Source organism: Mastigoproctus giganteus, chromosome 7, assembly GCF_048544385.1.
Source record: "Mastigoproctus giganteus isolate SK-2022 chromosome 7, ASM4854438v1, whole genome shotgun sequence".
Taxonomy (NCBI): domain Eukaryota; kingdom Metazoa; phylum Arthropoda; class Arachnida; order Uropygi; family Thelyphonidae; genus Mastigoproctus; species Mastigoproctus giganteus.
In genome coordinates, this window is record NC_143581.1 from 64,297,318 (window position 1) to 64,323,269 (window position 25,952).

The 25,952-nt window shown below is 38.4% G+C and overlaps 1 protein-coding gene across 1 annotated transcript in view; it reads right to left on the reverse strand.

Annotated features, from left to right (window-relative positions):
- Positions 1-25,952, reverse strand: part of Syn1 (Syntrophin-like 1) — a 165,324-nt gene that overhangs the window by 127,857 nt on the left and 11,515 nt on the right. The window contains exon 2 of the mRNA XM_090377692.1: positions 66-469. Within this exon, the coding sequence (XP_090233818.1) occupies positions 66-469 (404 nt within the window). The remainder of the gene's footprint in view (positions 1-65; positions 470-25,952) is intronic.

The window sequence follows — 25,952 nt, forward strand, 5'->3', positions numbered from 1 at the left end:
ATAACTAAAATTAAGTTCATAGATTCGTGAATGTTTAAGTAAAAAAAACTAAAGTGTTTGCTTACCTTTTCTGCCAACCATCCCATATGTTTAAGTTCTGCTCTTTCCAGGACTTCCACTAAGAGATGGCTTGCTTCTATTACTGCCTGACTCATAAGAGAGCTGATAGCTGAATGTACTGCATTAAACCATGCTGAACACTGTGCACTATCTGAACAGCGCAAAACACAAGAATGACGACGATCTGGTGAGTGCAGTTCAAAGGTTCGGTTGTCAGGATCTGGCATGGTAAGATTCCTTGCTAAGTGACAAAGCAATAATGGTACATATCGTGTATCAGCACGGCTGGCTTTGTGATGCCCTTGAGAGCTATCACGGGCTAAAAATCCACCTTGCTGAAATTCCCAACCTACTTCTGCTAAAACAGAAGCTTTGCGAAAATATGGAGTCACTTCTCTCAGATACTTCACTGCAAGATAAAACGATGTGATGACTGCATTCAGAAGGAATAGTTTGATGTGAGGTATTCAAGATTTGCATGCAACAGAGTAAGTGAACAGTGAGGATGGAGTAATATGTGCCCAGAGGATAACATGCAAAAGAAACAAAATAAAAAATAACATCCATGCAAAATGAGAGATGGTATTGATTTATAATTTAAACTACCAAGAGGTGCTTCTAGTAAGTGCTACATAAGCAAAATTTTATAAAAAACAAAACTGGAGAAGTGGGGAGGAAAAGAGGAAAGGGAATTTAGTGTTCTAGTTAAGTATTAACAGGCAAAATTTTAAAACAAAATATATTTCAATAAATTAGTGGCAACACCATAACCAAGCAAGGCTAAACAAGACTAACATCTATATGTTACACACATATATAAAAAGATGTGAGAAATTATTTCACAAGTTTTTCAATTGATCAATAAAAAAAATTGATTTTTTTGTATATAAAACAAAAAAAAAAATTAAAGGATCAATAAGCAATAAAAAAATATTAACCCTTTCGTATGTTATAAAGATAAATGTATAAATGTAAACAGAGAGGGGGAGATGATTTTTAATTTTCATATCCTCAGCAGCAGAACAATTTTGAATTTATTGGATGAATGTTTCAATACCAGCATGTTAGAGAGAAAACAAGAGAAAGCAATACTCCTGATCTAATTAACATGTTTGCTGTGTCTCGTATATAAGAATTACGGCACAGCACCCATGCCATAATGCATATAGGAAGTCACTCAAAGTCACACTAAGTGGCAATACAAGTGGTATAAAAGCAAAGGCACATGAAATGAACTGTTCAATTTTGTTAGCACACCAAATGAACTCTGGGCTATTAGCAACAATGCTTTCTTTTTGATTATAGTCTGGTCCATATTTTAATTTTTATGTATTTATTTATTTTTACTATGTTGAGATTAGTTTATGTAGATAGAATAAATTTTCAATAAAACTGTGAGTTTTGTTCTAATATATATCTCAGCCCAAAGATAAGTGTTTACTTTCACCTATGAATTTTACTTTTACTTTCCCAGACTTACTTTTCAACCATTATTTATAAATTTTCAGAATTTAAGGATTTCAGAATGTTGTCATACCTTCTGAAAATTACATCACAATGAATAGGCTATCTCAAATATAGGTGGCAGTAAATGTGTTAAACTGAACAATGACAATTTTTTCAATATATAAATAAATATATATATATATAAATAAATATATATATATATATATATATATATATACACACACACACACACACACAGGATGTTTCAAATTCAAAATTATGTATACACACTTTAAAAATTTATATTTAATGAACAATATGTACCAATTTAATTTTCTTAAACTCATTTTTTAGCTTAAAAATAGACAATTTTTTAATAATAATTTAATTTTTGTTTTATTTTATAGATACCTCTAAAATGATGGATAGTACCCAATTAAGTTTTGAAGAAAGAAAGGCAATTATATTGGAAATACGAAAATTTCAGTGAAGTTCAGCATGCTTGGAAATCACGATATGGAACAAAAGTGCCCACATTTAACAATTACTCATTTGAAGGATAAATTTGAGTAGCATGGAACCATTCAGAATATCAATAACTTAGCATGTGGCAGGAAGAGGACATCAAGAAGTAATGAAAATGTTGAAGTAAGAAATGCAATCCTGTGCATCCCAAGAAAATCAACAAGATGGTGTTCACAAGAGCTAGGTTTAAACCATACAAGTGTTTTTAGAATGATCAAGGAATTAATAATCGCACACAGCTGTGAAGGCGCCTCCATAGCCAGGTGGGCAGGAGCAGCAGTGCGTAGCACACGCTTCTTGATTAGACCGGGGTTTCAGCCCGTGACCACCAAATACGGAAAGGTCAGGGAATGACCACCGCATATCCCCAGAGCAATATGGCTTTAGTTGCTAATACTCCTAAAAAACAAATAACAAAACAGCTGTGCACAATTACCTTGACAATGAATTTCATGATCACTGGATAGGTTGTCGAGGGAGTGCTTTTGAATATCCTCCAAGGTCTCTGGATCTCAACCCTTTAGATTTCTTTGCTTGAGGATACTTGAAAAATCGGGTTTACCGTCACAAACTGCAAACATTGGAGGAACTGTGGATGAAAATTCAACAAGAAGCAGAAAATATTTCGCCTGACTTGTGCATTTCAGTATGTAGATCTGTTGAATACAGATGCTGTTCTCATTCATTAATGCCGATGGAGGGCATTTTGAGCAATTAAAGTTTTATTGTTGTAAAAAAAAAATTGTTTTTTTTTGTCTTCAGGAAGTATAAAAAAAAAAATTTGCATTTGTATATAATGTTCATTAAATATAAATTTTTAAAGTGTGTATATATAATTTTGAAATGCCTTGTATATTAAAAATTTTTCATTGTTCAGTCCAAATATGTGGTCCATTTTTTCGAAGCACCCTCATTTATAAGATATCTCAAATTTTATGTTTTCACATACTTAGCTTTTGGTCTATCTGTTCATATTAGTTGGACTACTGATTGAAAAGCTCTGAAGTTTTCTAGGCAGACTCTGGAAGTTTCTAATCTACTAATCACCTGCTCTCTACACATCAGACAGATATAACAGTATTATTAGTGGCAAATGATGCAAGAAAGCAAGCTTATAAAGCATCAGTCAAAAAAAAAAAAAAATAATAATAATCCCAAATTCACTATCCATCCCTTCCAGTAGTTTGTCTAGTTCTTCCTTAAATTTATTTAGACTCCCACAACAACAGATGAGGTTTTTTTCCAACAATTAACGACTGCTAGCTGAAGGCAAATTCCATATATCTATTCCATCCTTGCTCAAATTGAATTTATGGCCTCGTGTGTGGTCTGAGCAAGAGGAAGAAACCCATAAGAACTGGGGGCTCAATCGATTCAAAGCCAATAGCATTAGGAGGCATATGATGCAAGAAAGCACACTTATATAACATCAGCCAAAAAAAAAAAACCTTCCCATTTCACCCATCCATTCACTCCAAATGCTTGTCTAGTTCTGTCTTGTGCTCATTTAAGTTGTGGACCTCCACTACAACAGATGGAAGTTTGTTCCAACTATCAACCACCTGCTAAATGCAAATTTCCACACATCTATTCTACAATTTTCTTTCCTCAATTTGAATTTATGTCCCCTCAGGTAAGTAATCTAAGCAAGAGGAAGAATCCTATCAGCATTGAGCTTGCTCAAACCATTCAAGGCCTTATACACCTTAATTTGATCATCTTGCAGGAGCCAAGTCTCCAGAAGCTGCAATTAGCAGAACTTAAGCATTTCTTGGTAACAGCAACTCTTTGTTCCACTCACCAATCCCACTGCCCTTATCTGTACTCGTTCTAGCATCTTTACATCCTTCCTAAAATGTGGCCTCCAGACTTGTACGAAGTACTCAAGGTGTGGTTTAACTTTTGCCTTATACAAGAGGACAATTGCCTCCTTATCCCTGCTAGCAAAATTCCTGTATATCATTGACAAGACACCATGAGCTAAAACAACTTCATATCTGACTGCACAATTACTTCCATATCCTTTTTATTCTCTACTACCCTGAGTGTAGTACCACAGAGTTGGAACATTACTCTGGGATTACAGTACTATACATTTGTCAATGTAAACTTCAGTTGCCACCTCTCAGCCCATCTTCTGAACTTATCTAGATCCTGTTGCAGTACTGTACTATCATTACTGTCATTAACAACCCTGCCAACCTTTGTATCATCTGCAAACTTGGACATTAACCCTGATGTACCTTCATCAATATTATTGATAAATACAGAAAACAAACAATGGGCTGGGAGAACCCTGGAGGATTCCACTAATAACATTAGTCCACGAAGAGCAGTGTCCACTGATTACTACTCTCTGTCTTCTCCACTGAACCATCCTTTTATCCATTGTAGCAACTTGCCCTTAATGCCATACTGCTCCAATTTGTACAGTAGTCTCCCATGTGCAACGGTATCAAAAGCTTTCCTAAAATCCAAGTATATGATATCAAAATTAATTTTTGCATCAGTTCCTTTGTGACCACATCATAGTATCTAATCAAATTTGTCAGACAAGACTTCCCTTAACAAACCCATGCTGTGTCTGAACAAAACTGCAGTCTTGTCTAGATGATCCTGCATTCCTTCTTTAACCACTAACTATTATTTTCCCAGGAAAAGAAGTTAAACTAATAGGTCTCTAATTATTCATGTCACCTTTGATCAAACTTTGTGAATTGGAGGGACATTTGCACATCTTCAGAACTCACCTGAGTCCAAGGAAGCTTTCATAATTATAGCTAACAGTTTGCTTATTTCCTTTGCTGCCTCATTTAATATATCTAGATAGATCCCATCCACCCCAGGTGCCTTTCTTATGTTCAATTTCAACAATTTCTCCTCCACTTTGCTCTCAATTATTACAAAATCATTTAGCTCCCTGCTAGAATTTGATAAGCTTCTGGCATCCACTTCCCTACAGACTCCCTCATATGTGAAGGAAGGTGCACGCGCGTGTGTGTGTGTGTGTGTGTTATGGAGGTTTAATGGTGCATAAGCTTCTGGGGCTATAGTGCACCTGAAGGAGGATGCAAAATACTCATTCAGTTTGTCAGCTACTTCAAAAATCGAACCATCGATATCAGGTGGACCAATCTGATTCATCCCCTTCCTTATAGAGTTTATATAAGTAAATAAGTCTTTGCTGTTTTTCTTTGCATCCTTTGCCAAACATTTCTCATATCTGCCTTCGCTTGCCTAACCTCCTTTGTGTCTTGATTACAGACTAGCTTATATCTACCATAGACTTCTGTCACCTAATAATTTATATGCATCCCATGCATTTTTCTTCTCTGCCACGTCTCATTAGTTCATCTGCCATTAATTTAGGCCTAAACCTTGAATGACATTTCTTAGTTGGAACAAAAAGCCTAGTATCTTCCAAGATTACTTCCTTAAATGATTCCTATTTAGATGTACAATAGCACATGGAGAGCACGCATTTTCAAAATTGAAAATGGTAAAAAACTATTTAAGATCAACAATGATGCAAGAAAGGTTTACAAATCTGAGTCTCATTAGTATTGAAAAAGATACTGTTTCCAGTTTCAACATTTCTAAAATTGTCAACGATTTTTCAATAAGAAAATCGAGAATAAAAACATTTAGTTTTTTTCTATGATATTACTGTATTCTTTGTTATTTAATTTATATGTATAAACATAATACTTTTGTATGTATAGCCTTTACTTCATTGTTTCTTTTCTAATTAATTTTTAATTTATACTTTTTATTAGTTGTGATTATGTCAATTTTGTTGTATTAAAATATAAATGCACAAGGCATAATATGATACAAGCTTAAAAATATACTATGAAACATCAGTGCAGCCCCACAGATAGATCACAAAAGAAAAACCACAATCACAGTGCAAAATTGAACTGTGATTGTGGCATCGACCCAATTGCATCTCACATTGTGACAAGCCCCACAATGAGCCACCATACACTGCACCACCTCAACAAGCAATGCTTCACCAATAGAGAAGACCACTGTCACCCATTCCCAGTGGGCACCACCTCAAGACTTGTTGGCCTATAGTCATAACACCAGGGTACCTGCCCACACACCGACGATAGGCCAACAAGCCTTGAAACGGTGCTGTCTGGGAGGTGGTGCCCACTGAGAATAAGTAACAATAGTCTTCTCTATCAGTGAAGCGTTACTTATTCAAGGTAGTGAAATACATGGTAACTCATTGAGAGTTACCACAAATGAAATAAACCATCTCAATCAGATCACTTTGCAGGTGCCTAGTCTCCAAATTCTGCAATTTGAAGAAATGAAACCTTTCTTAGTAAGATCACCCTTTCATTCCCCTCTTCAATCTCCTTGCCCTTCTCTGCACCCACTCTAGCACATCTATACCCTTCCTAAAATTAGGCCTCTGACTCGCACACAGTACTCAAGATGTGGTCTAACCATTGTCTTGTACAATTGGTTAATCATCTCCTTATCCCTGCTAGCAAAGTATCTTTATATCACTGACAAAATCTCATGAGCTGTACTGGCATTCTGTCTACACTACTCAGAGAATTTCATATCTGACTGCACAATTATCCCCAGTTCTTTTTCATTTTCCACTACCCTGAATGTAGTACCACACAGTTGGTATGTTAATCTGGGATTACCACTACCCATATGCAGTACCTTGCATTTGTCAATGTTAAAACTTCAAATGCCATTTCTCAGCTCCCTGCCTAATTTTTCTAGGTATTATTGCAGTAACCTATATTGATTACTGTCAAACACTCTGTCAACCTTTGTAACATATGCAAATTTAGACTAATATTAAACCTGATATGCCTTTGTCAATATCATTAATAAATATAGAAAACAACAACGGGCCCAATCACTGAATCCTAGGGACTCCAAAATTCAACCAACCTTTTATCCATACAGTTTGTTTGTTATTTGGTTTTTAGGAGCATTAGCAACTAAGGCCATATTGCTCCAGGGATATGCAGTGGTCATTCTCTGACCTTTCCGCATCCTCCGTATTTGGTGATCACGGGCTCAAACCCTGGTCTAACCAAGAAGTGTGTGCTACGCACTACTGCTCCTACCCACCTGGCTACGGAGGCGCCTATCCACATAGTAACTTTCCCTTAATGCCACACTGCTCCAATTTGTACAGCAAGCTTTTATATGTATAAAAGTATCTGAAATCCAAATAAGCGATACAAAAATTATTTTTTGCATCCAGTTCCTTTGTTATTGCATCATAGTGTGTCCAATCAGATTGGTCAGACAAGATTGCTCCTTAATAAATCGATGCTGTGACTGCAGTATAACACTGCATTCCTGTCTACATGGTCCTGCATTACTTCTTTAACCGTTGACTCCATTATTTTCCCTGGAATAGAAATTAAGCTAACAGGTCTATAAGTACCTACGTCACCTTTTGATCCCACTCTGTGAATGGGGAATATATTTGCACATCTCCAGTCCAAAGGAATTCCCCTGAATCCAAACACACTCTCATAATTATGGCTAAGGGTTTGCTTACCTTCATTGTTGCCTCCCTTAATATAATTAGATAGATCCCATCCATTCCAAGTGCCTTTTTTATTTTTATCTTCGACAATTTCTCTTCTATTTTCTTCCAATTATGACAAAATCATTTAGTTCCTTGTTAGTTTGATAAACTTCTGCCATCCCTTCCTTAAAGAATTCCTCATATGTTAATGTAGAAGCAAAATACCTATTCAGGTCAGCAACCTGAGCAGGATCATCAATAGTTAAACAATCGTTATCAAGTGGACCAATGCAATTCAATCCCTTCCTTCTACTATTAAATTATTAAACTACTATTACTATTATGTTAAAAGCAAACCATATGTTTGCTTTTAACCTTAAAAGCAAAACTTTGTATAAAGCAAACCTTCCAGGTGTGTTTATCAGTTGAAATTTTAAGTGTACAAGCTAATGTCTGTTACACTGACATTAACTTGAACATTAGTAAACTCATGTTCTTGTTATAGTTTTCTGGTGCCAACTGCAATTGAATATGCTTTTAAAATATCGAATTAGTGCATTAATTCACTAGATAGCTTTTTTAATATGTGCAGTGATACAGAATGAAATTTTACAAACAATCTGTAACACCCCTATTAAAGAAAGCATATTAACTTTATTTTGGATATAAATTAGGTGAACCAGACAAGAAGTAGCCACCTTATATAGTAGGTGGTTATCTGGGGTGGATTGCTGTTGTTACTGGGTTTTAGGAGCATTAGCAACTAAAGGCCATATACTGTCTGTAATTTGCACGAGTTTTGTGGTCAATTTTCTGTTTGTTAGACGAAAAACCCAAATTTCAAGGAAAAAAAGACAATGCTACCCTTGCCTAAGACTGACTAACACAGCCACAGTGTGAAAAAGGCCAATAAAAATTCCTCTTTTCGTCGACAGGACTCAAAACCTGGGTCTTTTCCACTTAGTGTGTGGAGGGCGGCAATTCTACCAAATGTGCTACCCATGGGGGCATCCGAGATGGATGGAATATAAATTTGTTTAGATAACTGAAACTCTGGATAACAGGCAAAATGAAAAAATAATAATAATAAATTGCTCCAGAAGTGTAAATTTATTTACATGCATACTACATTCATATTTATAAAAGTAAACTATAGTGTAAGAAAAATTTTGGCATAAAATTTAATACAAGGACATCGAAAAAAGGAAAACAATGATGAGTATTTTTTTTTTATTTTATTTTATTTTTTTTATTTTACTTTACCTTCCTCTGAATGGTACTAAATAGATTTCCGAAAACAAGTTGGTATTGTTCCATGTAGTCAAGTAAAGATTCATTAAAGTTGACACATTAGCAATTTATCCATGTTTACTGATGAGCCGAAAGTTTTATCAAAATAAATAAATAAATACAAACCTGTTTCTGTTTTAAAATGGTGGATGCACAAAAAAAAAAAAATAAAAACCCCAGAGAAGAATGTTAAAATTAACTATGTACATTAAAAAATTCTTTTTGTTACAAAATTCAAACTGAGAGACTTCTATGAGTAGCAGAGATCCCTGCTAGCCTTTGACATGGATAACTGTGTCTACTGTATATGCTGCATTAATTGTGCTTGCATTTCACAGGCCAGTTAAAAATAAACAAAGTTTCACTGCCATTTGCTGCTTCCATGATATGAAGGGAACCAACAAATTATGGTGGTAGCTCAGTATGCTGGCAGCCTATAGTTGAACATTAATCAGATTTTTCTGTTTGCTGGACGAACCAGCAAATTTTTCTTTTGTAATGATCAGAGAAATCTGATCATTACAAAAGAAAAAACAAATGAAAAACAATGACAATAATTTTACACTGTTTACTTGTTCCTCTCTAAATCTGTGGATACAATTTGAGGGAGATAGGTTGGGGAGACATGCTAATGTCTCTCCTTTCACAAGGGGGAAAGGGAATCTAAGGGTGAGGGTTTTTTTTTTTTTTTTTTGTTAGTTGTTGGCACATCAGCTTCTATGGCCATAATACACCTCCCAAAGTTTTTGCATTTTACTCTGATACAAGCCCGAGGTGGGATTTGAACCCACGACTTTTGGGTTGCCAGGCAGGCGCTTTACCCACCTGGCTAGCCTGGTCGGCAAGTGTGAGGGAAATGAAGGCTTGATGCCAAGGGAAAATAATGGAGCCAGTGTATTCCTGATACAAAATGGAACCATTTAGTATCGGGCACCACATAAATGTGTTCCTAGTGCCAAATGGTTCCAGAAACATTGTTATGCAGTAATCATATGCTGGATTTGTTAGGAGAAATCTTGTCTAACCAATCTGATTAGTTACTATGACGTAGTCACAAAGGAACTGGATGCAAAAAATAAATAAATAAATAACTATGATACTATATACTTTCTAGTAATGACTAACAGACTGGTTTAGGTTAAAATAAACAATAGATATATACATAAATAAAATACTAAAACATATATAAAATAAAAGCATTAAAATATAAGTAAAAAGCAATAAAATAGAAGCTTTTGGAGCAATATAGATATATACACACACAATAACAATACTATTAATCATAATAGGGGAGTGCATATGCACCCCATTATGGAGTCTGCCATACTACTGTGCGATAAGCGCTGGTATTCCTTAAGCACACATCCGTAATACTGTGTTACACACACAGTATTATTTGTGTGTGTGGTAACGCAGTATTATATATAATACCGTGTTACCAGCACCAGAGTTGTGATTTACGATCACACCCAGTCGGCTTCTGCTATTTTATCCAGTGTGTGTGTCGTAAATCACAACTCTGGTGCTGGTAACACAGCATTATGCATGTATGCTTAAGGAATGCCAGCGCTCATCGTACAGTAGTATGGCAGACTCCATAATGGGGTGCATGTGCACTCCCCTATTACAATTCATAATATTGTTACAGTTGACTATGTGCAGTGCTTCAAGCCATAAGCACTGGCAGTAATCACATAATTCATGGCTTGAAGCATTGCACACAGTCAACTGTAACAGTTTCCTATGAACCGATTTCCTATGAACCTTCCTAGTGTGAGGCCTCTAGACCTGTATACAACACTAAAGATGCAGCCTAACCATGGCCTTGTACAAAGGAATAGCACTACCTTATCCCTACTAGCAAAGTTTGTCTATCATTAACAAAACCCTGTGAGATGTTATGGCAGCAGCATGTCTGCACTGCTCAGAAAATTTCATATCTGGCTGCACAATAACCACCAATTCTTTTTCATTTTCCACTACCCTGCATCCACTGTTCAGCATCAACATCAAGTGGAAGCTGTAGTGATTCAAGCAGCCCCACAGACTCTGTAAATTCTATGTGAAAAATAAAACGTGACTGTATTGTATGCTTTGAAAGTGAGGTAGTGGCAGCACTCATACTATGTGGCCACAATCTGTTCTGCCTTGAGTGTGCCATCGCATATGTGAAAAGCATGAGCCTGAATGCCCAGTTTGTTGCCAGCCAGCTAATCAGGCCATTCATATCTATTCATAAGAGACACATAGGGTGCATTCTTCCCCTCTTCCTGTTGGCCATTTTACTTCCCTGAGTGTAGTATCACACATTTAATAAGTTACTATCCATATGAAGTATCATGCATTTATTAATGTTAAACTTCAACTTCCATTTCTCAGGCCACTGACCAAATTAGTTCATCCTGATTTAACCACCCTGCCAACCTTTGTATCATTTGCAAACTTTAATATTAAACCCAATATACCTTCATCAATATCATTAATAAATATTGAAAACAACCATGGACCCAGAACTGAACCGTGAGGGACTCCACTCATGTGACATTAGTCCACGAATGGCAGTGCCCACTGATAACCACTCTGTCTTCTTCCAGTTAACCATCCCTTTATCCATAGCAGTAACTTGCCCTTAATGACACATTGCTCCAGTTTATACAACAATTTTTTTTGTATGTGCAATGGTATCAAAAGCCTTTCTGAAATCCAAGTATATGATATCAAAATTATTTTTTGCATCCAGTTCCTTGGTCACTGCATCACAGTAACCTATCAGATTGGCAAGACAATGCTACCCCTTAACTGTGACTGCAGTATAATTGCATTCCTGTCCAGATGATTCTGCATTACTCCTTTAACCAGTGATCCCCCTAGAACTGATGTTAAGCTAACAGGTCTGCAATTATTCATGCCATTTTTTGACCCCCTCCCCTTTTATGAATTGGGGATACATTTGCACATCTCCAGCCCATAGGGACCTCCCCTGAATACAAGGATTGTTTCATAATTATGGCTAAAGGTTCGCTTACCTCCTTTGCTGCCTCTTTTAAAATGATTGGATAGATCCAATCCACCCCCAAGTGCCTTTTTTATGTTCAGCTTCAGCAATTCCTCTTCCACTTTCCTTTTAGTTATCACAAACTCATTTAATTCTCCACTGGAATTTGATAAACTTCTGGCATCCCCCTCCCTTAAATAATTCCTCATGTGTGAATGTAGATGCAAAATACCTATTCAATTTGTCAGCAACCTGAGCAGGATCAACAACATTTAACAAAGTGACATCAAGTGGCCCAATGTCATTCAATTCCTTCCTTCCTTCCTTCCACTGTTAATAAAAGCATAGAAGTCTTTGCTACTTTTCTTTGTATTCTTTGCCAGAGACTTCTCATAATCTGCTTTAACTTTCCTAACCTCCTTTGTGACTTGATTACAGACTAATTTATAACTACAATAAGCTTCTGAATCATCTGATAATTTATATGCATCCCATGCACTCCTCTGCCACTTGTCTCAGTAGTTCATCTGACATCCATTTAGGTCTAAGCCTTGAACAATATTTCTTCGTTGGTTGAAAACCTTAGTAGCTTCTATGATTACTTCCCATGTAGAATTTCTGTTGGTAACCTCATCAGTTGGTACTACTGCAGAAAATTTAAAAACTCTCTGAGACCACTGTAGTCATCCTTAAGAAAGCAAAAGCGTGCCTTTATCCTTGACAGTAGTTATGTCTTTAATTAAATTCCATATTAATACACTGTGATCACTGCCACCCAGTGGATCTTTTACCTGCAGATTCTTAATGCATGTAGAATCACTGCTGATAACCAAATCAAGAGTATTGCTTCCTCTTGTTGCCTCTCTAATATGCTGTGGCGCCTCCGTAGCCAGATGGGCAGGAGCAGCAGTGCGTAGCACACGCTTCTTGATTGTACCGGGTTCGAGCCCGTGACCACCAAATACAGAGGATGCGGAAAGGTCAGAGAATGACCACCGCATATCCCCGGAGCAATATTGCCTTAGTTGCTAATGCTCCTAAAAACCAAATAACATAAACATAAACTAATATGCTGCTGTAGAAAACAGTCATTCAAGAAATCTACAAAAGTCTTGCTAGTGGGTGAGTGACCAAGCAACAAATTCCAGTCAACATCTTTAATGAACGAAGATCCTTAACTGATGCACCCATGTGTTGTTCTTATTTGGTTTTTAGGAGCATTAGCAACTAAGACCATATTGCTCCGGGATATGCGGTGGTTATTCCCTGACCTTTCCGCATCCTCCGTATTTGGTGGTGACGGGCTCGAACACCGATCTAATCAAGAAGCGTGTGCTACGCACTGCTGCTCCTTCCCACCTGGCTACGGAGGTGCCACACCCGTGTGTAAAGACTGTAGTGCACTGTCCTTTGGTGTATATGTGTGTTATTCATTCTGAATCCACATAATATCCTTTCCTCAAATTATTCAATTTGCTTATTTTTCATAATGCTTTCAATGCTTATTAATGGATGACATACATACTGTAACCAATTTTTAATTAGTAATGAAGCTTTAAAGACCATTAATTAAAGTACATTAGGACAAGCTAATTACTTTATATTGAAAGTGCAAATGACCAATGTAATACATAAAATAAAAAGAATATGTTCAGGCTGACCAAGTATTCAGTGTTTACACATTTCATGTTTACATTCTATTATAATTTATAACATGAAGGGGACAAGGGAAGAGCAATAAGAGCCACTAAAGAATTGTTTTCTAAAAAACTTTCTGGCCTTGTTGCTTGACAACTAGTGCACATAAAATGTTGTGATTTTTCTTTATTTTAATCATGGTTCATTTGATTATTGCTGTGAGTAATAAAAGGTTGAATGGAACATTATAATGTAATTTTTTTTTTCATTCACATACAGCAAGTTATTTAAATCCATTATAAGCAAAAATGTACAATAAAAATGTAATAAACTGATGCAACAAGCAATACAAAAATTTAATAAACTTAAACAATTTGACAAAAAAATTTTTCACATTCAACTTTCGTTTAAATTAACCTTGGGTAATTCAATTCTTTGCTGTATCATTTCCTGTTGGTTTCAAAGGCAAATTTTCAAAAACATTTGGCCTGAGCATTTTAGCAGAGCTGCTTTAAATGCTGAGCATCCTTATATTTTGTGGTCTTTATTGGAATAAGAACAGTGTGCAATCCATTCAACTCATTAACACTTTTAGATACCTCTGAGTTTTTTGGTGTTACAATTGTTGTCATCAGAACCAAAATAAGATTCACAATAGCAAATAAACACTGGCTATTCCTTTGTCACTTTTAATGTTTATCAGCTTTGTAGGAACTTTTTATATATATACCAATGAGTCAAAACATTATGACCAGCGAGTCATTATGCAAACCGAAGCAACTGCAGGTGAACTATGGCGCATGCGCGAGTTGAGACATGGTATAAAAAACACCTGATACTGAGCTGCATTAGCATTAATAGAGGCATATGATGCAAGAAAGCAAGCTTATTCAGCATCAGCCAAAAAAAAAAAAAAAACACAACCACTACTCCCATTTCACCCCTCCGTTCGTTCGAAATACCTGTCCAGCTGAGCCTTAAATTTGTTTAGGCTAACTTCAACAACGGAAGTCTATTCCACAAACCAACTGCCCGCTGGCTAAAGGCAAATTTCTGCACATCTATCCGACATCCGTCCTTCATCAATTTGAATTTATGCCCTCTCAGGTGATTATTCTGAGCAAGAGGAAGAATCCCATCGGCATTGAGCATGCTCAAGCCATTCAAAGCCTTATACACCTCTATCAGATCACCTCGCTGATGCCTAGTCTCCAGACTGTAATTTGCAAAACTTAAGCCTTTCTTCGTAAGAGCAACCCTTTGTTCCATTCACTAATCTTGTTACCCTTCTCTGTACTCGTTCCAGCAGCTCTACATCCTTCTTGAAATGAGGCCTCCAGACCTGTATACAGTACTCAAGGTGTGGCCTGACCAATGCTTTATACAAGGGAATAATCACATCCCTATCCCTGCTAGAAAAATTCCTGTATATCATTGACAAGACACCATGAGCTACTCTTGCAGCTCGTCTGCACTGCTCAGAGAACTTCATATCTGCCTGCACAATTACCCCAGGTCCTTTTCATTCTCTACCACTGTCAGCGTAGTACCGCAGAGTTGATACGTTGATCTGGGGTTACTATGTAGTACTTTACATTTGTCAATTTAATCAGTGTTACTCTTGTTCTTCAGATGGGAAAGGCAGCGCCCTTAAGTGAGTTTGACAAAGGCCAAATTGTAATGAAATGGCACGGCTAGTGGGGTGCTCATGGTCAGCCATGGTTAGTACCTACCGAAAGTGGTCTGAGGAGGGGAGACCCACAAACTGCTGGCAAGGTGTTGGACGACCACGGCTTATCGATTCTCAAGGTGAGCAAAGACTTTCCCAGATGGTGCTTGGCAACAGAAGGGTGACTGTGGAGCAACTCGCCGGTAATTGGAATGCTAGTGACGGGAGTAATATGTCACAACACACAGTACATCGAACCCTGCTGAAAATGGGGCTGCATAGCCGCAGGCTGCTCCAGGTGCCCATGCTAACCACGGTTCACCGGCAATGGTGCCTACAATGGGCATGCGAGCATCGAAACAGTACCTTGAGTGATTGGAAGGTCATCTGGTAATTATAGACCTGTTAGTTTAACTTCTGTTCCAGGTAAATTAATGGAGGCACTGGTTAAAGAAGCACTGCAGGATCATCTAGACAAGAATTCAGTTATAGCTCAGACGCAGCATGGTTTTGTTAAGGGAAGGTCTTGCCTGACCAATTTGATTGGATACTATGATGTAGTCACAAAAGAACTGGATGCAGGGAATAACTTTGATATTACATATTTGGATCTTAGAAAGGCTTTTGATACTGTTGCACATGGAAGACTGCTGCACAAATTGGAGCAGTGTGGCATTGGAGGCAAATTGCTGCTATGGATAAGGGGATGGTTGAATGGCAGAAGACAGAGAGTGGTAATCAATGGACACTGCTCAACGTGGACTAATGTTGTTAGTGGAGTTCCTCAGGGTTCAGTGTTGGGTCCATTGTTGTTTTCGGTGTTTATGAATGATATTGATGATGGGATATCAAGTTTAATGTCCAAGTTTGCAGATGATACAAAGGTTGGCAGGATTGTTAAGGACACTACTGATGCTATGCTGCTGCAACAGGATCTGGAAAGGTTGAACAGATGGGCTGAGAGGTGGCAAATGAAGTTTAACATTGACAAATGTAAAGTACTACATATGGGAAACAGTAACCCCAGAGCAACGTATCAACTCTGCGGTACTACACTGACAGTGGTGGAGAATGAAAAGGACCTGGGGGTAATTGTGCAGACAGATATGAAGTTCTCTGAGCAGTGCAGACGAGCTGCAAGAGTAGCTCATGGTGTCTTGTCAATGATATACAGGAATTTTTCTAGCAGTGATAAGGAGGTGATTATTCCCTTGTATAAGGCAATGGTTAGGCCACATCTTGAGTACTGTATACAGGTCTGGAGGCCTCATTTCAAGAAGGATGTAGAGCTGCTGGAACGAGTACAGAGAAGGGCAACAAGATTAGTGAATGGAACAAAGGGTTGCTCTTACGAAGAAAGGCTTAAGTTTTGCAAATTACAGAGTCTGGAGACTAGGCACCGGCGAGGTGATCTGATAGAGGTGTATAAGGCTTTGAATGGTTTGAGCATGCTCAATGCCAATGGGATTCTTCATCTTGCTCAGAATAATCACCTGTATAATCACGACCCACCTCAGGGACCACCAGCAACAGCACTCTCGATCGACCCCCCCTGAGGTCTCCATGGTCGATGTTGAGCCTACAGTAGAAGAAGTGAAAGCAGCCATACAATCCCTGAAGAATGGCAGGGCACCAGGAGTGGACCAAGTCACCACAGAAGCGATCAAAGCCGGGGGAGATGTACTGCTTCGCCGACTACACTCGCTCCTCAAAACCATCTGGTGCACTGAACAAATTCCGCTAACATGGAGGAAAGCCATTATCGTACCGATCCACAATAAAGGTGATAACCGGGACTGCAAGAACTACCGTGGCATCAGCCTCCTTTCCATCATCGGAAAGGTCTTTATGAAGATCATCCAGTCAAGACTGCAAAAACATCGCGAGCAAACCAGTCGAGAAGAACAGGCAGGATTTAGACCCGGGCGAGGATGCTGTGATCAAATCTTTGCCATTCGTCAGCTGATGGAGGAGAGGATCCGGTGTGGACAGCGAACCGTCATTGTTTTCATTGACTTTAAGTCTGCTTTCGACTGTGTCCACCGGCCTGCCTTATGGAACTACTAGAGGTTGAACATGTATCTCGAAAAGTCATCACACTCCTCCAAACTGCATACAACGGTTTAACCAGCCAGGTGCGCATCCAGAACGATTTATCTGAGGAATTTACCATCCAAACTGGAGTCCGCCAAGGGGATGTAGCCTCCCCGTTGCTTTTCAACATCGTGGTCGACGCCATTATGAGGCAAGCATTCAGAAACAGACAGGGCATACAATATGACAAGGATCACTATGTGACTGACCTGATGTTTGCTGATGATAGTGCTATCCTTGCCGGTAACGACGCTGAAGCCACGGACATCCTCTACGACATTGCCCTCATTGCCCGGCCATACGGTTTGAAGATCAATGCTGGTAAGACAAAGGCCCTGACAACAGATGGGTCGCAAGCCACCATCTATCTCGAAGGCGTCCAGATCGAGCAAGTGCAGGACTTTAAATACCTTGGGTCGCTGGTCCAGGAAAAGAAAGTTGCATCCACCATGGAAATCCACAGCAGAATTGGACAGGCGGCCACTGCGTTCACCTCGCTCAAATGGTGTCTGTGGAAGAGAACCAACATTTCCACAAAGACTAAAATCCGACTCTTCCGGACTTTGATCCTGCCCAGTCTTCTTTATGGATCGGAAACATGGATTTGTCTCAAGTTAGATTTGAACAAACTTGAGGTATTCCAAATGCGATGCCTGCGGCAGATCTTGGGCATCTCTCTTCGCAACCGCATCACTAATGATACCATCCACGCCAGATGCCAACAGCAACCAACCATTGCCGACCAAATCCAGAAGCGAAGGCTTAGATGGTTTGGCCACGTATGTAGAATGGGCACGAACAGAATACCATCCACACTCCTTGGGAGACAACGACCCACCCAATGGAGCATCCAACGGACCGCGCCTAGGAAAACGTGGGCCAAGCAAGTGGAAATTGACTTGAAGAGCCGACGTCTCGACCTTAACCAGGCCAGGACTGACGCCATGGAAGAACATCACAGAGCAAGTCCGAAACCCTGCAGCACCTACAGCAGCATACTGGATGCATGGCCAACCGCCTCCCCCAGCTGCCAGCTAAGGACCAAAGAAGAAGAAGAAGAATCACCTCAGAGGGCATAAATTCAAATTGAGGAAGGACGGATGTCGGATAGATGTGCGGAAATTTGCCTTTGGCCAGCGGGTGGTTGGTTGGTTGGTGGAACCGACTTCCATCACTTGTTGTTGAAGTTGATAGCCTAAACAAATTTAAAGCTCAACTGGACAGGTATTTCGAACGAACGGAGGGGTGAAATGGGAGTGGTGTGTGTGTTTTTTTTTTTTTTTTGGCTGATGCTGAATAAGCTTGCTTGCTTGCATCATATGCCTCTACTAATGCTAAAATGCTAAATGCTAAACGGTGCCTACAATGGGCATGCGGGCATCGAAACAGTACCTTGAGTGATTGGAAGGTCATCTGGTCCAATGAATCACGTTTCCTGTTGCACCATGTGGGTTGTTAACCTGGGGGAAGTGATGGTGCCTGGATGCACCATGGGACAAAATCAAGGCGGAGGCAGCGGTGTCATGCTTTGGGCGATGTTCTGCTGGGATACCCTGGGTCCAGTCATCTATGTGCCGGGCACTCTGACATCTACCACCATCACTGCTGACCAGGTACACCCTTTCATGGCAATAGTATTTACCTTGGTGGTGGTGCCGTATTTCAGCAGGATAATGCACCATACCACACCCAATGTTCAAGACTGGTTTGCGGAACATGAGGAAGACTTCCAAGTATTGTGCTGGCCTCCAAATTCTCCAGACATCAATCCCATCGAGCACCTATGGTTTGTGTTGGAACAGCAACTCCAATCTTCAGTGTCTCAACCATGGACCTTACAGGAGTTAAAGGATCTGCTGGTTACATGTTGGTACCAGATACCACTAGAAACCTTGTAGCGGCCATGCCTCACTGGGTATGAGCTGTTATGGCTGCACGTGGAGGACCAACATCATATTAGGTAGGTGGTCATAATGTTTTGGCTCATCGGTGTGTGTGTGTGTGTGTGCAGTCGATTCTGGTTATTTGGAACACATCGGGACTAGTGCATCTTGGCTTGATTAAGCAGCTGCCCCAATTATCCGAAGTTTCACATAAAAAAAAGTTAAAAATACAATGGACCCTCGGTTTACAATTGGTTCACTGTACAATAAAATCACATTATGATGGAGTCACCATAGTAAAGTACCGTTCACTATACGATGTGTAGTAAGTGCTGATCATTGTGATCACGTTTGTGAATTTAATTTTAATTCTATTAAACAGCGATTCTAATTGGCAAAAATAGGAGTATTATCCACAGGCAATAAAAGTAAAGATATATTAAGCACAAATTTACCCTTATTACAGTACCAATTGAAAAATTAAATGATACGTGAAAATCAGAAGAATATACGCGATAACTGGAATAATTAATACGTAATGTATGTAATATGTGCATACTAACTAGTTGATGTTTCTGTTCACTGACATTTGTGGGTGGGGGTTAAAATTTTAAACAGTAAAAAGATGAGCAATCAACAATAAAGAACATGGCACACAAATTGCAAGTAACACGATAAGCGCAAATGAGAACAGAGTAACAAGTTATGAAGCTTTAAAAATAGGAATAAAGAGAAGATTCTGAAAATTAATTTTTTTACATGATTGAAGATTTGATGGAAGTGTAAACACATTTCACCATAATAACCCACAGAATTCCAGCTGTCGGTATTATTGCAAATTCAATAAGATTGCGTTTACTATCCGTTTATGATAGATTGCACTAACAGAAAAGCCTAATAAACAGGTGACTGCTAATTGTTTTTATTTTATGGTTGTGACCTCCAAAATTCCGACCGAACCACGTGGTATGGTAGGAGACAACCGTAGGGTAATCTCCAGTGCTGTGGTCTCCTGCCCTGATTAAACGGCATGTTGTCCCAATTAAGCGAAGTAAACCCTGACTATTTTCTCGATTGGGTTATGTTTTTTAACATTTGCCCCAAATAAACGGCTACCCAGATTAACCGGTTCTACCTGTTATTCTATTCAATATATATATGTGTGTGTGTGTGTGTGTGTGTCTACACACACACACATATATATATATTGAATAGAATAACAAGTAGAAAATAGAAAAATTGAAAAAAAGAGTAAGTAGTCTAATGCAGTGAAAAGCAGCAAATGGTAAAACTATGTGGAGCACGGGCAATAAATCGGGGAAAAAGAGAGCCAGTGACAAAGTAAAAAAGAAAAAATATATAATAAGAGATAAATAACTACAAAATTTATAAAATAAAGATGTTGCCACACAATTTAAAAAACCATTTCTACAAAAAAAACTTTTTTTACAACTTTTTCTTTCACTTTACATACATAATATACATACTTAAAAATAACTAAATGCACAAGGCATAATATGTAAAGAGTTTAATATCTATATAATATCAGTGTAGATACACCATAGACAACTGTAGTAGGTATTATTTGCTCTGTTTCTCATACTGTGCTATCCCTTCACAACGAGTTGCCATGATATTGCACTACCTCAAATAAGTAACGCTTCACTAATAGAGAAGACTATTGTTACTTATTCTCAGTGAGTACCACCACCCAGACAGCACTGTTTCAAAGCTATTGGCCTATCATCGGTTGGTGGGCAGGTACCCTGGTATTGCAGAAATGATGACCCAGTTGTGAAGATAATCACACAATATGAGAGATGCCAAAAGGTTTATATGACAATATTTAAAAATAACTAAGTGCACAAGGCATAATAGGTTAAGAGTTTAATATCTATATAATATCGGTGTAGATACACCATAGACAACTCTTGTGAAAACTACAATGGTAGTTGTTGTAGTAGGCATTATTTGCTCTGTTATCATCACAACTGGATCGTCATGTCTGCAATACCAGGGTACCTGCCCACTCATCGATGATAGGCCAATAGCTTTGAAATGGTGCTGTCTGGGTGGTGGTACTCACTGAGAATAAGTAACAATACTCTTCTCTATTAGTGAAGCGTTACTTATTTGAGGTAGTGCAATAGCATAGCAACTTGTTGTGAAGGGAGAGCACAATATGAGAAAAAGAACAAATAATGCCTACTACAACAACTACCATTGTAGAATTAATGTACAGTGAAACTTCCCTTTAACGGACAGCCACGGGGAACGAAAATGTGTCCGCTAGAGAGAAGTGTCCGCTAACAAGAAGTCTGAAGGAGAAAAAAAAAAAAGAATGAAAGAAAAATCGTTAAACGTTTAATGTAAAATTAAATTAAATTATATACAGATTTTCACAATATTTTTGTAAATAATATACATACAATTGTGCTATGCATATTATGACTTTATCTTAAGTAAAATACATACAGTAATCACTTATTTTCTTCTGCACCTTCTTCCGGCTGATAATTTTGTTTTCAACATTTTGTTTTCAACAACGAAAGTCCTTCAGTATCTTCTTCAGCGGCGAAAAACATTTTTAAACGATGGATTTGTACGAGTGCTTCTTCTATTTTCATCGGTGGTTCGTCGTTAATATGTTCTTCAACAGAATGACCTCCTTCCATTTCTTCATCCTCGTGAGGAACTTCTTGAAAAATATCGAAGATAATGTCGTTGATATTTAGAGCACCATCTTCTGTACTGAGGTTTGAGTCTATATATTTGTAGCCAGGGTCACTTGTAGCTGAAGTATCGTACATTATCAATAGATGTTGAAGTACTTGTTCTTCTTGGTGCGCCACATTGCTGTTCACAACTTCAATTTTTGCGTTTGAGAAGCCAGACTTTACAAAACAGTTCACGACAGTTTGTTTTCTAATTGCGTTTACTGAAGAGGAAATCCATTGAATCGCATCTAGGATGCTGATTTTCTTTGCAAGGTCACTCGCACATGTTACATCGTTCATGTTTGCAATGAGATGTCTTAAAACACGTTTTCTGTAGTGCAGTTTAAAATTTTTTATTATCCCTTAATCCAAGGGCTGACACTCTGCAGATGTGTTTGGTGGCAGAAAAATGATTTGAATGTTGGAAAATGTAGTGTTGGGTCCATTATTGTTTTCTGTATTTATAAATGATATTGATGATGGTATATCAAGCTTAATGTCCAAGTTTGCAGATGATACAAAGGTTGGCAGGGTTGTCAAGGACACTACTGACACTACACTGCTGCAACAGGATCTGGAAAGGTTGAGCAGATGGGCTGAGAGGTGGCAAATGAAGTTTAACATTGACAAATGTAAAGTACTACACATGGGAAACAGCAACCCCAGGGCAACGTATCAACTCTGTGGTACTACACTGACAGTGGTAGAGAATGAAAGGGACTTGGGGGTGATTGTGCAGGCAGATATGAAGTTCTCTGAGCAGTGCAGACAGGCTGCAAGAGTAGCTCATGGTGTCTTGTCAATGATATACAGGAATTTTTCCAGCAGGGATAAGGAGGTGATTATTCCATTGTATAAGGCAATGGTCAGGCCACACCTAGAGTACTGTATACAGGTCTGGAGGCCTCATTTCAAGAAGGATGTAGAGCTGCTGGAACGAGTACAGAGAAGGGCAACAAGATTAGTGAATGGAACAAAGGGGTGCTCTTACGAGGAAAGGCTTAAGTTTTGCAAATTACAGTGTCTGGAGACTAGGCACCAGCGAGGTGATCTGATAGAGGTGTATAAAGCCTTGAATGGTTTAAGCATGCTCAATGCTGATGGGATTCTTCCTCTAGCTCAGAAAAATCACCTGAAAAGGGCATAAATTCAAATTGAGGAAAGACAGATGTAGGATAGACGTGCGGAAATTTGCCTTTAGCCAGCGGGTGGTTGGTTGGTTGGTGGAACAGACTGCCATCCCTTGTGGTGGAGGTTGACAGCCTAAATAAGTTTAAGGCTCAGCTGGACAGGTATTTTGAACGAACAGAGGGGTGAAGTGGAAGTGGGTTTTTTTTTTTTTTTTTGGCTGATGCTGCATAAGCTTGCTTTCTTGCATCAAATGCCTCTACTAATGCTAATGCTAATGCTAAATTCAATGTGCAGGTGAGATGCAGCATTATCCATGAAAAGAATAATTTTTCTGTTTTGACGAATCATGTTTTAGTTAAAGTGACTTATCCATTCGCTCATGATATCTCGTGTCATCCACGCTTTTTTATTAGACTTCCAGTCAACATCCAAAAGATTCAACTTTATGCCCTTGAAACAACGAGGATTTTGTGGGTTTCCTATAACAAGAGGTTGTTCAAAGTCTCCCAGCATATTTGTACACAATAGTACAGTCAAGCGTTCCTTAAGAAATTTTTCCGCCCTGGCATTTTCGTTTTTTAGACTCATTGTGTTTTCAGGAAGAGCTTTAAAAAAACAACCCTGTTTTGTCACAGTTGTAAATATCCTTAGCTTCAAAATCACGACATAACTCTTCCAATTTGACGGTCCACTCTGTTACAACCCCAGTATCAACAGATCCACCTTCACCACTTACGATTTTCCAAGAAATTTTATGCCGAGTTTTGAACTTGTCTAGCCATCCCACAGAACTCATTTACTCCCACAGATTTCGCAACCTCCAAAGCCTTTTCCCTAATAACAGGCCCATTAATGGGAATTTTTTTAGCACGTGCGCGACAAATTTGAAGTCCAACAGTTTTCGGGAATGATTTTTAAACCTGATCATTTACGTGTTGCCAAAATTGTTTGAGCAGTGCATTTTTTTTCTTTAGGATGTCGCTTACCTGCGTCTTCCCGATTTTGAATTTTACAGCGAGATTGCAAACACTATTTTATTGCCGATCATACGCATTAATGAGTTTGACTATCTTTTAAAGTTAAATGTTTACGAGAAGACATTGTGCACTTCACACGACATTGAACAAAACTGAAAACTGAAACTGAAAAGACGAAAGGCCGACCATATTCCCCCCCTCCCTGCACACACCGAATTCATCAGAAGTTTTACACGTGCCTTAAAATTCTTGAAAAAGGGTTTAGAACCGCGACGTAAACCTTGATAAAATTCAGAAAATCGGAAATAGAAAATAAAAACACGATTGAGGCAATACGTGGAAGAAACATTCCTAGAAAAAGGGCCGTGAGCTCGCCTGCTGTCCGTTATGGGGAGATCAAATTAAGTGCAAATCTAAACGAAACAGTGCAGATTGCCTGTCCGTGTCCGTTACAGAGAATGTCCGCTAGACAGAAGCTGCAAACACGTTAAAACCAATGGAGGTGAGTTGGGGAATTTGAAAATGTCCGTTGTAGAGAGATGTCCGTTAGGAGAAGTTTCACTGTATATGTATATAATATCTACACCAATATTATATACATATACATACATAAACATATGTACCTATATATATATATATAAATATATGAGTCAACAATGATAAAGTTCAGATCAACATAGAAAAAGGGGGCTGACAAGGAGACAATCTCCCCAAAACTATTTTCTGCCTATTTAGAAAAATTTTTTAGCACACTAAATTGGGATAATAATGGAGATTACCTAAATCACTTACAATCTGCACATGATATCATTCTCTCTGCCAATAATCTGGAAGAATCACAGCAAAACATTGAAGAACTGCAACATGAAAGCAAGAAGTTCAGTTTAAAGAAGAACGAATATCAAGAAAACACAGGTTATGTTCAACAAATTTACCAGACCAAAGAAAATCATGGCCAAAGGACAAGAAGCGGAAAGGTATTTTAACTTGGACAAGAAATTTCTACATGTGGAAATTGAACAGTACATAAAGTTGGGATGGTAACCATTTGAAAAGCTTAATATAGGCTTCAAGAAAACTTGCCACTCTGTCTCAAACAAAAAATTTCGAATGAATGTATCCTTTCTGTCCTAACATATGGTTGTGAAACATGGACATTGAAGGCCAAAATTTTACAAAAACTGGGGATCACAGAGAAGTACGGAGTACTGAATTTTAAACATAACCAAAAGAGACTGAAAAACACATGCATGAATTTGCCAACAAACCAAGGTCTGTGACATCAATGAAAGAACAAATGCTTAAAATGGAAATGGGCAAGTTACACATTAAGAAGAACTGACAATAGACAAACCAAATGAATTTTGAAATGGATATCGCTTCACTCTAAATGCCCAAGAAAAATACAAAAGATGAAGTGGATCAATGAAATTTGCTGGTGTACAATGGCAACAGAAAGCACAAGACTGTAGTTGCTGGAAACATGTTGAGCCTTCATCTTGCAGTGGATCGACAATGTCTGAAGATAATATATATATATATATTTTTTTTTATGAAAACCCCAAACACGAGAGGTATTAGAACCTATAGTACTTAGTACTGTGCTTCGAGATTGAGAAGATGAAAGAAGATATTTGTTGACATTAGACTAACTTCTGTAGACTGTAATTTTAAGGAAATATGTATGAAGGAAGGTTGTGCCAGAAAACAGCATTTGAATAAATAAACGAGAAAGATGAAAAGTTGGCTCTGTGAGTTTGAAGTTGGCCAGTAAATGGATGTTGGCCAGGTGATGGCACGTGTTCGGACTGTTTTGAAAGAGAGAGCGGGAATTATAGACGCCAATTCAGAAGAACAATGCCCATGGAAGTATCTGTAGAAAAGGCATGAAGCAGAAACAGTACGTCTATGAGACAGCAAATGGTGCGACACCATTAGAGATGAGTCGTTAAGTTAACTTAACTGCCCTCTTCTGAATGGAATCTAGAAGCCTGAGAGAGGTTTTGGGG